Source organism: Heliangelus exortis, chromosome 7 (assembly GCF_036169615.1).
Source record: "Heliangelus exortis chromosome 7, bHelExo1.hap1, whole genome shotgun sequence".
NCBI lineage: Eukaryota > Metazoa > Chordata > Aves > Apodiformes > Trochilidae > Heliangelus > Heliangelus exortis.
The window spans coordinates 20940836-20957014 of record NC_092428.1 but is presented as its reverse complement, the minus strand read 5'-3'; the positions used below and the strand labels follow the sequence as shown (position 1 = coordinate 20957014).

The 16179-nt window shown below is 42.1% G+C and overlaps 1 protein-coding gene across 2 annotated transcripts in view; it reads right to left on the bottom strand.

Annotated features, from left to right (window-relative positions):
* Positions 1-4769, bottom strand: part of OGDHL (oxoglutarate dehydrogenase L) — a 45457-nt gene extending 40688 nt beyond the window's left edge. Inside the window, exons 1-2 of one of the 2 annotated variants that reach the window (XM_071749284.1) lie at positions 4605-4769; positions 1377-1611 (exon numbers count right to left, since the gene is read on the bottom strand). In XM_071749284.1, coding sequence (XP_071605385.1) covers positions 1377-1583 — 207 coding nt within the window. In that variant the 5' untranslated portion in view covers positions 1584-1611; positions 4605-4769. Of the gene's footprint in view, positions 1-1376; positions 1612-4480 lie in introns of both variants that reach the window. The other variant, XM_071749283.1, reaches the window with a different exon arrangement.
* Between the last annotated feature and the right edge of the window lie 11410 nt (positions 4770-16179).

Below are 16179 nucleotides of genomic sequence, written 5' to 3'. Positions count from 1 at the left end.
TCTCACCAAGAAACTGAACGCTGCTTAAAGATAAGTTGCAAGTCAATGTCACTTAAAGAAGTAAAAAACTATAGGTTACCTCACCCACTCCTTCTGCATGACTTTGTTCCTTCAGTGCCCTCAAAATACCAGCATCAATCTATAGCAACAACACATCGTGAGGCCTTCTCAGAAACTGGTTCACTGCATCCACAGAAGCCACTACTCTGCTCTAGACTGGCTGGAAATTTAACTGGTAGTTACATTATAAAGAACTTTGGTTTTGATGGACTTTTGGACTGATGGAGAGAAGCCACCCCTGGAAAAGTGCTCTTCAGTTCCAAGTTGAGGCATTGCAAAAAAGACAAAGGATCTATCTGAATAACACTCATCACTTGCATGTCACAACAAGACTAACATCTATAAAAAACAGTTTAAAAACTGATTTTTTGGGTTTCCTGATTCCCCCTTTTTTTTTTCCTCAACATGCATCGCTTCCTCATGCTTCAGATAGATCATCAGACTTAGAGCAACAACTTTTAAATGACATTTTGATATATGTGCTTCAAGAACAAGGGAACACACAACCAATTTGGTAAACATGTAGGGCACAATTCACATTACTTCTCTAGAAAATTACTTGTCTGTCCTAGAATTTATGAGACTTCTCATCAGCTTCTTAAGTTAATACACATGTATCACCATAAGAGAACCTTCCCTGTCAGCAGAAAGCTTCTAAAAAATAAGTCTACATATTCTACCCACAAAAAAGGATTTGGGCAATACATTCAAAGTAAAATAAAGCAAACAAATTTATGTTACCTGGAGACAGAGCGTGAGAGACAGAACAAAATACTTTTCAAGATACTTAAGAAGGCTTTTCTGAAATTTTCAAATTCAGCTTTAAGGTTACAACTTTCACAGCTAACTTAAACAGAACTGCACATTCACCTTCTTCAGACAATTTAAAACTACCAACATCAATAGATATTATTTAAATATAACACCTAGCCTCTCACGAAACCTTATTACAATAAACAAAAAAATTAGAAATATTTTTTTCCTTGGGTCTTCTTGCCAATGTAACTAATTACTTAACAGACTGCTTGAACAGCATTTCTATGGAGGAATGCATGGACTCTGAGCAGTCTACTATTTCTGGTCTGGACTTCTCATTCCTTCTGCTCAGCTCACCATGCCAATGGCTCCTCTGTACTACTCCTGCAATATCACATCTTACAACAATCAATATGGAGGAAATTAGTTTCCTATTTTTAATTTCATACAATACTTTTTTCCTGGACTTTTTATAAAAAAATAAGTTAAAAAAAAAAAAAAAGAAAATCAATTCCACTCTTAACCTAATATTGTCATTTGTAATCAAGTTTTACACTTACCTTATGTACACTTTTAGGGTTCTCAAGCCATGCATAATACATTTCCTCCACATAACTTGAATTACTCCCACTCAGGAATGGTTCTGAAGTTCCAGATGAAGCATACCGTTGGCTGTGTAAAAATATCCTTCTGCCTATTTCTTGCTTTCCCAGAAGTTTAATGCCATTCCACTTCAGTGTAGCCACTAGCAACTTCAGATGACTCATGTCTGTTTATTAGACAGAAGATCCAAGTCTGTTAAAAAAGACAAAAATAAACCTGATCAGAAAAAGAGTCAATGAACTGCAGATCCACTTCAGTCTCACAGTGAAAACTGAGGTTTATGGCTAGAGTGCTGTGGGCTTTCTTAGGCCCAGGTGTGAAGTTTTCTTCAGGAGAGCAACCACTCTATGACTAACTATACAGCTACACTTAGAGCAGTGGACTCACTGTGGACAGGCAACTGCACATTAATCACTTCACAGTTTCTGTAACTGATAACATGATCCTGGTTCCTAAAGCAATCATTAAACCACTTGTACTACATGTTCCCTGAGCTCCAGTTTCCTGAGAACAAATGAGTCTGCTAATTATTGACTTCTCTGGAGCTCTTGCTAACTGCAACTGCTGCCTTTGGTATCTGCTGTCACTTGGCTGCAGAAAGCTGCAGCCTTTCAAACTGGGGGCCAGTTAAATGAACAGCTTCAACCACAAATGAAGAGGTTGAAAAGGAGCCTGCTACTTCAAATTTGTGCTCTACTACCAAACTTCTGTACACATAGCTGAGAGAGGACATCTCCACCCACATTTCAAGTGGTCTGCAAAGAACTATGAGAGACAAGAACGAGAGTAACATTTTCTCAGTTTACCACACTACAGCAGCATGCTTCTTAAGCACGGGTAATTTCACATCCTTTCTTCCTAATATGGCTGCCTGGGAATGTGTGGAGTTTTGTTCCAGAAGTTAGCAAAGAATGCATAGGAAAATAACAACAATTTGTCCCGGAGATTTGAAAAATGGATGCAAATTATGTAATAAGTAATAGAAACAAAAAACGTAGGAGAGCTACCAGTCACTTCCCTCCAGTTCTGTTTAAATTCCAAATGGGGTCAGAGCCACACTGCAAGTTGTAGCTACTGAACACACAACCTATAAGAGCAGATACGGGTTATGTCACTCCCCTGAAGATACAAGGATCACAGGTGGAGAAAACTGTTACCACGGATGTTATTCCCTTTTCACTAAACAGTAATGCCTCCATTTTCACACAAGTATGAAACAAAATTGACAAAGCCACCAACCCTGTGATTCTAGCCAGATTTCAACTACAATCAGATTAATTTCACTCAACGAAACTGACTTCTTCTTAGTTTTTCCTTTCACACCCACAGCTCTTCAGCACATGTCAGCTGTCAGCAGCTAAACAAATCAGAGACCCCCAACATGATCACAGACCATTCCAGGGCATTCACCCTTGAGACTGTCAGTCAAAAATCAGCACACAGGACAGCAGAGGGAACTCAGAAATAGTTAGAATTGTTCTACTCTGATATGTTTCCTACAACAACCCTGAAATGAAAACAATGATTGGCAAGCAATAAAGCTGAGCTAAGAGCAAGCTAAAGAAAGATATTAATTAAATCTCTACCTGAGGTCAAAAATAAAAAAGAAGCACTGAACCAAAAGAATGACCTGACATTCAATGCATCAAAGAACCCTTAAAATGGTGGAAGTAATTGAAAGCCCTACGCAGCTGAAAATATTTGCAGCTGTTCTGCAGTACAGAATGTGTGACTCAAGCTACCAGCTTGATTTCACCTTGGCACCTTCAACTCTGAAACTGACCTTGTCAGTTTTGTGAGCTCTTCTACCCACATTTCTAGAGGGTCATAGAAGCATATGAAAAAGAGACAGCAAGACACTTCTGATAGCACTGTTTAACTAAATTTTTTTCAAGGCCAGTTTAGACATAAATATATTGCACAGGGCAGTACCATAACAATTAATATTCTCCTGGTATTTCCAGTAGAATTACTGAGTTTCTTAACACACACATTAAGTCCTGCTACCAATGCTAACACATGTGCTTTATGCTTTGCAGAAGCAGTCATTAATGTTTGATCCATACTTCATAAAAATGCTTCTTCATCCACTAGCCTGGCCATTTTCTTCTGTATTCCCCATAATACCCCACACAATTCACTCCCAAAGCACTTAAGATTGAATAAGTCTAATAAAACAATACTGACAGTGAAAAAAATGGATGAAGACAATAAAGTACCACCAAAAGCCTAACATGGCTGATTGAAACTAGAGAGGCATAGAATATCCTTATCAAATAAGGCTACCTCAGGAATATATGCCTCCACATGCTAAACGTTTTTCTTTCCAGTATAAATGTGCCATGCCATAAAAGAATCACAATTCTCCATCAAAAAAGTTGATAGCTGGGGGATGTTTACAAACGGTGCATTCACCACAAGGTGCACAATGTCTTGGGCAACGGAGGCATTCCATGCAATACCCAACATAACACTCTCTCCTCAAAAAAACCCCACCTTTTAGTGGGTACCAAAGGGAAAACATCTCCACCGCCTACTAAAACGTTGTGAAAGGCAGGGGGGAAACTTCTGGATGGGCACAGCGTTACTGCTTCTGCCCCCGCCCGTAACACAAGGACACAGCCTTCCATGGCCACCCGACAAAGCCCCGCCATGACAGTGTCCTCTTCACCTTGGCTGCCACCAAAGGCCGGAGCCAGCCAGGCGGCCAAGGCGCTCCCGGCTACAACGGGGCTGAAGCACCACCGGGGCCCGGGCCAGGAGGGCCGCACTCCCCTCATTCCCGGCCGCGGCGCCCCGCCGGAAGGCCGCGATCCGGTACCCCAACCCAGCCCTGCGGTTCTACTACTCATCCCCACACCACAAGCGGCTCTCGCCGCACCGGGGGCCTGCGGAGGAGACGGTGTCCCCGACCGCCCGGAACGTTCACATAGGCTGGGCCGGCCCGTGCCGAGCATAGCACGGCCTGGCTCCACCACACCGCCCGAGGCCTGCCGCCCCCAAGTCGAGCCGGGCCCGGCCCGGCTGTCACGCCCACCGCCCCTTGCCGGCGCTGACAGACCTGCGAGGGGCGGGAGGGGCTCTGGCGCGTCCGTGGGCAGCGGCGGCACCGCCTCCACCTCCGCCTCCCGGTTCGCCCACGGCACGAGAGGCGCTGAGGGAGCGGCGGGGCGGGGAACCGTTACCTGAGTCACGTGAGGCGCGCGCCGCAACGGCTGCGGCAGCGCCCGGTGCGCGCGCTGAGGTCACGGCGGGGCGGGGCCGGGGCGTGGGGCGCCAAACCCGGTACCGCTGCCCACGGGAGAGACGAGACCGCCCCGACCCGCCCCTCTGCCAGGCCCTGCCCACTGTACAGGCCACGCCCCCCAGCCCCTCACCGGAGGCAGCCCCTCGACGTCAAAATGGCGCCGAGGGTCGGGGGGGCCGGGGTGGGAGGGTGTGCTGATGCCGGTGTGCTCCGACAAGAAGCTGGGCATGACTGGAAGCCCAGCGTGTCCTGACCCTGACCCTGACCCTGACCCTGACCCTGACCCTGACCCTGACCCTGACCCTAACCCTAACCCTAACCCTAACCCTAACCCAATTTGGGGATGCCCCTGTACCCCTCCTCCCCACATTAAACCCCTCCAAACCACAAAAAAAAAGGGTCAGGGTTAGGGGTGTGTTAGGGTTAGGGGTTAGGTTCAGGGTTATGGTTAGGGGTTAGAGTTATGGTTAGGGGTTAGGGTTAAAAGTTAGGGTTAGGGGTTAGGGTTAAGGTTAAGGTTATGGTTAGGGGTTAGGGTTGGGTTAGGGATTAGGGTTTGGGTTTGGATTTGGGTTAGGGTTAGGGATAGGGTCAGGGTTAGGGGTTATGGTTTATGGTTAAGGTTAGGGGTTAGGGCTAGGTGTGCAGTGAAGCCATTGCCGTGCTGGATGCTGTCCCGGGTACCGCTGTTGGGGCCTCCTGCCATGGACAGTCCACAACAGGAGATCTCCCCAGTAGGAAGGGAAACACTTCATGAAGTGAAAGTCCATCTGCAAGATTTCCAAGTGATTGTCAAGAAAACTGGTGATAGCAGCTGCACAGTTTGAGACATGGTGGGAACAGCATCTCTGAGAGAAAAGGTGATCCCAGCCGTGATCTCAGCCTTGAAGCCATTGTGCTGCACCCTCCCCTTGTCACTTGCCAGGCTACAAAGATTCCAGGGCAAAGAAAAGAATCACTCAGGACTTAAATGGCAGCATGAAACTTCATATGTCCATAGAAAGCCCCTTGGTGATCCCTGTCCAACAGTGTTCATTAAAATAGAATATAAATCTGAAGCAGAGCACTGATGAGATGAATAGCAGTGAAGGGAACATGGAAGGCAAACATTTAAAGGACAAGTTGTTCAGACAGCTCCCATACAGGAGCAACAGGAGGTTTCATACAAGAAATATCAAGTGTTCCACGGACATAGACATCCTCTCCAAAATTTGTATACAAAGTCAACTAAAAGTAGTAGACCATCACAAAATTATTAGAACTATGTTTGAGAGTTTTGCTTTTGGTGTTTTTTGGGTTTTTTTTAGTTATTATTCCAGGTTATGTGGCCAAATGGAAAACAATACAAATTTACTTGTTCCTTTGTTAGCAGAATTTTCATTTTTTAAGTTTTCTTCTGTCCTGGATGTCTTCAAATTACAAATGTCTATCCATTTTCTATAATAATTCACAACATACTGGTTAATTGCCTGCTCCTGATACAGGCACTAAAAATGATAATTCAGGTAAATATTGACACAGTGTTGACAAGTAGGTAACAAAATTTGACAATTTTCTTGGTAAATAATAAGATACAAACAATGGGAAAACTGGGCATGCCTTAGAGGAGAGGAGAGAAAAAGAGCTACACTTTGTGCTAAAGGTATGCTGCAAAAAAATGTTTATTAAGATCAGGTGGGCAAAAACAGAAAGTAAAAATCTTAGCAAGGCAAACAACAGGCTTTATCTGGGACTTTGTTGCCTAATGGTCACATGGATTTTCATTAAGCTTATTGGTTATTACAATCAGTGATCAAAGTAAACTTTATTTATTCTAGAAAAAGTCTTAATCCTCACATAAATAAATCAAAAGCCTTGCTATCACCTCGGTGATTTCTCTAGCAGGTGTGCATTTTCAAAAAATTGATAACTACTCAACAGTGAATGTGCAAATGATTTTGTCTTAACATTTTAGCTCAGGGAAGAGGTTGGGCAGGGAGCCCTGCAGGACAGATGGTCCCAGAGCTGCTGGAAAGGGGCTCAGGTGCTGAACCCCTTCCTTGCAGCCAGGCAGATGCTGGCTGAGCCCTCTGGCACGTGGTGAAATATTGTTAGATGCTGCAGCCACTAATTGAGTTTTAAACTTATTACAAGCAGACAGAAGCCATCTTTAGAGCAATCACATTATGCTGACTGAACATAAATTCAATTAAAAATTGTAGTGAGGACAAGCAGACCTCCCCTCTGCTTCAGAGGGAAACGCACCTGTCAGACCTGACTCTGAATGCCACTGCAATGGAAAGGGTAAATGTGCCTGGACAGACACCAAGATATTACAGCATGTTTTAATTGCTTATGTTGTTCCCTCCTGAAGCCTTTGCCCAGTTTCACAACCTTGATGTTCTTTTCCTTTTTTTTTTTCTTTCTTTTTTTCTTTTTTTTTAAAATCACGCTATAGGAATTAGTGTGCTCTCGCAACAGCAAAATTCTGGTTTCTTGTGCTTTGAAGCAATTCCCAAAATCTCTAGTATTTATTTTAATACGATTTCCCTCCCACCTCTCCCACTCAGTGTTTGGTGCCTGTCCCAGCAGCTCTTCTTGTGGTAAGGCATTGCCCTTCTGCTGCTGGCTTGCCTTCATTTGGGGTCACGTTGCCACCATATTGCATCTGTTTGCCCTCCAGTGAGCCCCTGTGGTGGCCAATCAGCTATTTTCTCACTAGCCTAGTTTTAATTCTTAAAAATTCTGATTAAAGGTCACATTTTACCTGCCTATTTGTGTGTTCACTTGCACACTTACGTTTCCCTCCCACACCCAAAGGGAAATACATCACCAGCTTTGCTTCCTGCTTAACTTTCACTGTTTGAAATTGTCAAAGTCCATCAGTGGAAGGCAAAATTTTGAAAACTTGCAACTTGTAGCAGGTACAGAGCTATGTTTGCCCGCTTGCTTGGCATCCTTCTCATGCCAGCTCTGCACTGAAAAAAGTGCTCAATGTCAGAGAAGTTTTGTGACAACAGTAACCTTGAAAGGGAAGTCAGAGCTGAAGTTGTTGTGTTCAAAGACACAATGCCTCACCATGATTTATTTTTTTATTTAACCTTATTTTCTGTAGCATGTCAGTGTTCATCTGATAGGCTTTCTTTTACTTACTTCTTCTTCTTTTGGTGTCTTAACTCAGACACGAGCTAACAAAACTAAAGCCAACTTATTTGAACAAACCAAAGCACATCTTAACAAAACTAGAACCAAGCTGGTTTTGGAAATACACCATGTCACCTGCTGGGGGCACAGTGTGACCCCTCATTTGTTCCATGGAATGCTATTGCATGACTCTGTAATGTCTTGCCCCTCTTTCTGCTCGTTTTTGGTACATTGGTTTTCCTTGCTGGATCAGCAGCTCCTTGCAATCAGCATTGTGGTTCCTGTGGCAAATTGCTTCACACAACTCTCTCTCTCTAACACATCATGACTTCTCAGTAGGCTTATTTCTTCAAAGGGAAATCTCATAGGAGGTGGTCTGGCTACAAGATTACTCATAGAAGGACAATCTCATTAATAGCTTCCCCTCCTGAGATAGATACAACTTTGTATTTTTGGAAACTCTTCATTGTTAGTGGTAATGTAATTCCACTAGAGACAAATTTTACCATAAGTTCTCTTAAGCCAAGCACAAACACTCCATTTGATTTTTTTCCCCAATGTGTTTATTGCACACAAAGACTATAAACAAAGAGATTCAAACCTGAAATGTCATCTATCTTAAAGTAAGGCAATTTTGAGACAGTAAAGCATCCTCTCAGTTCCAGCCTTACAATAAATACAGTGAATATTCTACGGAGTTCTGGTCATGAGGCTGGTGTAGTATTTAAATGTGAGGTGTAAAATACTTAGACTATGTTAGACCAAACAGCTCCAGTGACTGATTCAGTCTGTTTTCAGAGAAAGGTTTATTGAGTTCTGCTCAGGCGTTTCAGATAAGCAGAAAAAATGAGAATTTACAATTTAAAAAATTATAAAACCCCTGTGAACAGTAGCAGAGTAATGGTACTCACTCTTTCAGCTGGGATTTGTACCAATTCATTTTACAGTATTTCTCCTCCTTTTCTGCAACCCCCTCAGTTGGTATATCCTGAGATTATTTGGAAGGAACCTCCTCTGTCAGACCCAGGAGCCTTTCCTGAGCAGGGTACATCTCCTGGTGTGGTTGCAGCTGCTTTGCCTCTACTCCCCTGCAGGGCTTTGCGTGTCAGGCAGCTCCTGCAGGAAGCTAATCACAAATTCTTGCTTCAGGACACACACAGCACAAGAAAAACCTTTCCCCTTTCAGCCCTGCCCAGCACTCTGTGCTGTCATCACTGTCTACCCGTGCAGCATCCTGCCTGCTGCTAAGCACCCTGTGCTGTCAGTGCTTCACTTACACCCATTACTGTGAAAAGATATTAGTTGTAAACATACTTTTCAGCCTGGAGTTCACACCGTGTTTTCAGGAGGACCAAATTACTTTTAGCAGGAGCTCACTACTGCTGAGTGATGCCCGACACTTCCTTTGGAAGACTTCTAATTCAAATTCCATGGCTTTTGTTTGTATTCCAGCATATTCCCAAATGGAAAAATACTATTTGGTAGCACTGCTACAGATGTGGTTTGAGCTGCTGTGCAGGCAGGGTAACAGAACAACATTTTGTGGTGATCTCATCACACTCCCTAACGTGGCACATACTGAGCTGCTGGCAGGAGGCTTGTTTGAAGTAGCACAATGCTGTGCTCCATGCTGCTGTTCCTAACACTTGGCTCAAGTGGATTCCAGCCTCTGGGAATACCCTTCCTGGGCACCTCCCTCTAGTAGCTACACAGCCATGTTCAGCAAGTTTTACTACTACTACAAACAGGTGAAACTATGACCCTAACAAATCAGCAGCGAATTTCCACTTACTTCTGTGCCATCCTCCAGTCTCTTATCTTCTGTTTTTTGGTTGTTTTTTCTGTTGTTGGGTTTTGTTTGTTGGTTTGTGGGTTTTTTTGGTGGCTTTTGTTTGTTTGCTTGGTTTTGGTTTGCTTTTTGCCAACTGGTATTATTTATTAGGTTTTTCTCCTTCCCCAGTCCTGCATGAGAGAAGCAGAGTAATTATCTCTGACACCTCCTGCAGTGAACTTTATGTGGGGAATTTCACACAGGTTATTTCCATTCCTTTTGCTTACAGAAACCTTAGCTTTGGGTGTCTCAACAGAAGCATAGGCAGTAGCTGGAAGGAAGGAAGGAATTTCTGTCCTTTCCTCAAATGTAGGGGTAACCCAGGGAGGTCAGCAGGAAGGCAGAGCCAGCAGAGAACTCTTCACAGTGCTGCATAGCAAGAGGATGTGAGACAAACAGGGGTGGTGCAATCTAGATACAAGGAAAACATTTTTCATTCAGAGGATAAACACTGAGAGGGACTCAGAGACATGGGGGATCCTCCACCCTTGGAGATTTCAAGGCCAAACTGGACAAATTCCTAAACTGCCTCGTCTGACTCCAGTGTTGTTGCTGCTTTGAGCATGAGCTGCTCCTAATGATCTTTAGGGTTCCTTCAAACCAGACTGGAGCATCCAAATCATACCAATTTCACAACAGAAGTCATGTCAATTATTATTTGGTCAACAAACAAACTCATGCTGATAGTTTTATATGGATAACATCTACCTTTTAATTATTCTCTATTTTAAAATTTTCACAGAGCACAGCTCTGTAAAAACATCAGCTTAAAAGTACAGAATGTTTTATTGGGAGACCAAGATGGCCAAAGAGTGCTCCTCAGCTGATTCTGGCCAACAGGTTATTTTCAAGTGACTCTATTCTCCAAATATGTTTCCAGGTAGAATCAATGCAGAACACACTTTGGTTATGGATCCAGTAGGGAGAGACAATAGAGCCAAATAAAGGCAGTAACACAGAACTTCTACCTAGCTTTTACACTGGACTTTTCCAATAAATTAGCCTAATACAACTACAAGAACAAAAGCAACTGGTGCTGTAATTATTTCTCTGCTATTTCATTGTAATGCTGTTACAATCTCAGAGTAAGCAAAGAAATACAGCCTATACAAAGCAGCAACTGAGTCACTAAGAGGGTTAGGGGTTAGGTTAGGAAAGAACAATGGAACAACATTTATTTTAGCTGCCAAATGATGAAATCCTGTTGACATTAGTAAGAGGACTACACTTATCCTAGTATTTTAAGGGGATGCTAGTACGGTGGGAGGAGGTACAGCAAGAAGTCTTACCCACTAACGGTGGGGGTAAAGCACCACTGGCACTGCAAAAAAAAAAAAAACCTGCCAGCATTTGGCATATTGACAATGAACAAAACACTTCCAACTGCCTTTTCCTTAATCAAAAAAGAATTTTTTTTTTCTACTTTACCAGTGGATTAGGAGAAAACTGCTTTCAATATTTGCAGGTGTTTCATAAGAGAATCCTAACAAAAATAGAAACAATCTTTATTTTGATAGCTTTCTTTAAGCTACATCTACCTTATCTGTGATAGCCCTTTAGGTGAAAATAACACATCAAGGTACCTTGACCTCATCACACTCAACTGGAAAATTTTCCTCATCTCTTATTCTATACCACTGGCTGTGTTTTGTTCAGAAGGATCTATTTTGATTTTTAATGTTATTTACCCTGATGAGGAAATGTGTAATTATCTTCCCACTTATTTCATTTGGAAGAAAATAAATAAGGTAAGACAGTGCTTTATTAGTTAAAACTTCTGGGGTATCTGAGATTTGTTGCTTTCAACTGGGGCTTAGGGTTTGCTAATGAAGCTTTTGAAGCCACAGTGGCCGTGTCTGATTGTAATTGCTGAAAGGTGACTCTTGAAGAGGTTTATTTGCACTAATCAACACCATGTTGTGCCTTAAAGCTCAAGTTGTCTTAGATGTGCTGTCCCTACTGAGTTATTCTGCAATAACTATACAGGCTTTTCTGTTTACTTCTGTTCTGGCACCATATCTGTTTTATTAATGGGATCCTTTGAAGCTGCTCTCCAAACCTGTTGTACAGTTAAAACTTTGTAATTTCTTTCTAACATTTTCCTCTTGCAGCCCCCAACCCTTTCTCCCCTGTTGCCTGAGCCAAAGGAACCTTCAGCAAAAGCATTAATGTAAAATACCCAAGTGCTCAAGGGGGGGCTCTAAATACCAAATCTACTACATGCAGGGTAACACTCATTTTCCTGATGGTGGCTATTTGGAAACATAACATTCACAGTGCTGGACACAGCTGGACAATAATAGAGAGTGATGATTCTTGTTCACAGCTTTACACTTCCCTTAAATTTTGTTGCCTGTATTTTACCTACAATTTTTTTTCCAGTAAAGTAGGAAATAATCTGAGTTTTTCAGTTACCGAAGCGAGCTTGCTGTTCACATGTCACAGGAACTGTTGATCCATCAGCAGCCACCATATCACTGGGTAGGTTTTCAGGAGAATAATGTTGGTGTTACAGGAAAAATGTTGTTGCATGTTGTTTCGTGCTTGTTTATCAACTTGGAATAAATTGTTCTGACTTTGCTTTAAATTCCTTTCAAACTGGATTATTGTTAAGGCTGTTTGTTACCTCACACAGGTTCTCCCTCCTCTTCATCCATTGATGCTGAGCTCATTATTACTGTTAATTTCAAATTAAAATAAAAAGCTCATTATCACTATTAATGCTTATTAACACGAGGCAGTTGTGGTGATCATAACAAGTTGTGGGCACCATAACAACATCCACCTCTCTGCAGGTTAGTCACCAATGGATGCCTGGATGGTGCTTGTTTCATTAACTAACAGTAGCATTGCTATTTTAAGATGCATGAAATCCTAGACTGATCAATCATAATACCACCTTTCAATGCACAGCCCACTACATGAAGAACAACATCATTAAATGAAAGGCCAAAACCACAGTAAGGGGAGTTTTGGATTGTAATGGTGCTGGGTTTGGATTTTTAGGGCTATTGCTGTGACAGCCTAAGGCAATTACAGACGCTGCCTTAACAAAGAGACCTTTCCTGCACAGACCACTCCCCCGGGACTGCTCGGTGCCTGTGAAAGGCTGTCACTGAAGCCAATTAAAGAAAAAAAAATGAAAACTCTGTAAAGGTGTTGGGAAACTGCAAAATAAATCCTGCCTGTCATTTCCTCCTCCATCCAGCTAGCAAATCATGATTCTCACTCGTTACCACCCTTGCACATTGTAGCAAGGGAAGGATCTAGCTCTGAAGGGCAAGGATTGTCTGTCTGTCGCTTTGGGGACTGTGATTAGCCCAAGTCTTAAGTAAATTAGTTTGAAGCTGACAGTTCACTCAATCCTATGAAGCCACTGAGCGTGGCTGGCACACACGGACACCACGGGTGCTGGATGGGTGCTGGGTGTGGGAGAGGCTCAGCAGGAGTGAGCAGGGAGGTTGAATTACGATTGCTCTTGCAGACAGGGTGAGCCAGGGCTGAGATCATCGGCTAGACACTGAGTGAGGAGCCAGTGAGGCCATCAGACCAGAGCTGACATAGAAAGCAAGCACTTCAGTAAAGGAAGAGGCTTTTGGAAGGAATTAACATCTTCTCAAACACGGGACAAAACACACGTGGGTTTCACCCACCAACCAGGTCTGGGGTTCTGGCACTTGTGTGTTTTACATGCGTAAGGCAAAGGTGCTGCCTGTGCCTGCTGGACAGTGACTGACCAGGGAACCCCCTGGCTCATTCTTTTCTTTAGCCCATTTCAGAGAACTTCCCCCACCTGGGGATGCTCCAAATACTGCATTTTGGAAATACTTTGTGCTAGAAACTACTAAATATGCCATTAGGATCCTTTGGCTGCTGGTTGCTTCTTGTATCTCAGCTCGAAAGAAATATTAAGGTGGGAGAGAACAGCCAGTGTTATTTGTTGTTTCAAGATGCTGGTTATTCTGATCCATACGTTCCTGTACACACCATTCCATGGTGTGGTACATTGTCCAAGTATCTCTGGAGATCAGAATCTGAAACTGGATTTAACTCCCTTACATCATAGCTCTGTCACATCATTGACACATGAATTTTCAGAACAACAAAGCCTTACCCTGCCAACTTAAGGATATAAATGCATTATTTTGGTCATAAATTAAACTTTTTTTCCTGGGTATAGCTTTACACAGATCTGTCAGGAGCTTTAACTTGACTGTAGCAGAAAGCAATCTCAAAGTAATTTTTATTAACATCTTGAGGTTATTGGAAGGTCACATGTAATCAAGATTTGAGGCAAAAAGAGGGACATGGTTGTTTAAAACAAACAGGAATTTGATTAACCTTGAAACTCTTCAAACTAATGAGGCCAAAATGTTTCCTGGCAGGCACAAGAAGTTCCTGCTGCCATTCAGGGCAACAAAACTTTTCTAAAACTGACACAAGGTGCAGGTTCATCTGAGCGTTTACTGCTCTCATGCCAAGGACTGACAGACCATTTAAAGACATCTATTTGTTTATTTAAAACAAACAAAAGGCCTAAAGTCCCAGATGTTGGAGTCAGATGACTTTAGGAAGTACTTAGTTCCTGTCATTAAAACATCTTGTCCTTATGATTGATGACAATCAAAAGCTCAAGTTTCAGAGAGGGGGGAAAAAAAGCTACAGATCTGTTGCGTTTTAGATTTAATCTGCTGGGCTTGGCTGTTAAGTTTTTCTGTACAAGGACTTGGTGGAATGAGAGACAGGGGGACTCAATCAGTAGATTGTTTTTTTGTTCATCATAAATGCTCAGGGAGTCACAAACAGTAAATCCCACTCAGCTGAGATTTACAACATGGAAGAATTAGAAGCTTCCTTGCCTTAAGGTTACAATGCATTCAGTCCTTGCTCAGAAGACAGTGATTTTTTTTATTGACTTGTTTTTTTTAAAAGCTCATTTTACCTCCTCAAAATGCAGTTTTGATTTTCTACGAAATGTAAAATCAAACACCTCTTCATTCCTGACCCACATGTGCCACAGGTCAAGTAATTATGAATTAAAATGTTACTTTGTTTACATGAGTTCCCTTTATGACACAGATTAAGTTATGAAATTTGTACTCCTGGCATCTTATTAATACTGCTCTGCTGTAAAATTCCTCAGGCAACAGGCAAAATAATGACTTAAAACTGCAACAAGATAATTACAATGCAGGCATTTTAAAGACAGATTTAGCTCTGTATTTGAAAATACTATTTTTTTAGGGCCTTATCCTTTATGCAAAAGGGTGTGAAACACACACAATTACCTTCATTTATTTCCATGACATTTTGGTTTCAATCCAATCAATTCCTAGTACATTAAGGAAAATCTTGTCATTATTCAATAATGGGATTTAGCTATTCAAAGCAGTTTTCTTAACCTTTCATTTTGAAAAGGTAAGCCTTCAAATCTTAGCAAAATTAACATCGTGCTGTGGCTGAACACTTTGATCTGTGCAGTATCTTCATTGCATCTAATGTGCCAAGATGCTTTGATGAATGAAAGAAAATAGCAAATTCAGCACTTCCCATCAACTTCCAATAAAAGCCCAGTTTAGACACACAGAGGAGCCCTGTCCTCGCTGAGACAGGGCTGTGGAGGGAGGTCCTGGAGCATCTCTAAAGCAGATGTCAAACTGTGCCTAAATCTCAAGTGGGCGTTCTTCAAAATGAATTAATTTGATCTAAGTTCCTACACTTTCAAATGGAAGCAAACAAAGCTTCTTTCTGCTTAATGATAATCCACATTAATCTCATAATTCAAGATCATGAAGTTGTCTCTCAGTATGTAACACCTGATGTAAAACAACACAACAGATTAATTCAACAAATTAATTTCGTTTATGAGCAGAGCAGGTCAAAGTCCTGCAATGGGAAAAGATCTTTATAGTGCATATATAGTGCATATAGTGCATAGTCCTGCAAAACCAGTACCTGCCAGAGGGGACACCTCTACACAAACATAAAATTCCAGACTTGCCCAGCTATTATTAAGATGTCAAGCAGCTACTCAGGACAATGGAAACAAGAATGGTACTGAGGAAGCTGCACGAGTCCTTGGAAATATTTCATTGAAAACTTACTTGCTGGTGTTCCAGCTACACAAACTAAAACAACATGCAGCCTGGAAAAAAAAAATTTACGTTTATTTCTTATTTCCAGTTCTAAAGCTGCAACATTCTGGCACTTAAGGTGCTTATGCTTGTCATTTCCTCACTGAGCTCTAAAAGGAATGCAACTTACCCGTTCACGGTCAGAACTGACACTGCTGGATTCAGAAAACCATCACTATCTCTTTTGTATCTCTTTTGGGTGTTCATTTTGTTTGTTTGTTTTTCCCTGCAAGCAAAGCAAGAATTTCATCATCTTGTCAGGACAGTCTTTCAAAATTTAAAGCATTAATCAAATAGGCCCCCAAGAAACCCATACAGGTATTTATTCTTGGATTCCAGCACATGGGAGATGGACACCCAGCAAATGTAAACACAGAGAAAACTCAATTGTCTCCCTGGAGTGTTTTCTGCCCTCTTTTCAAAGA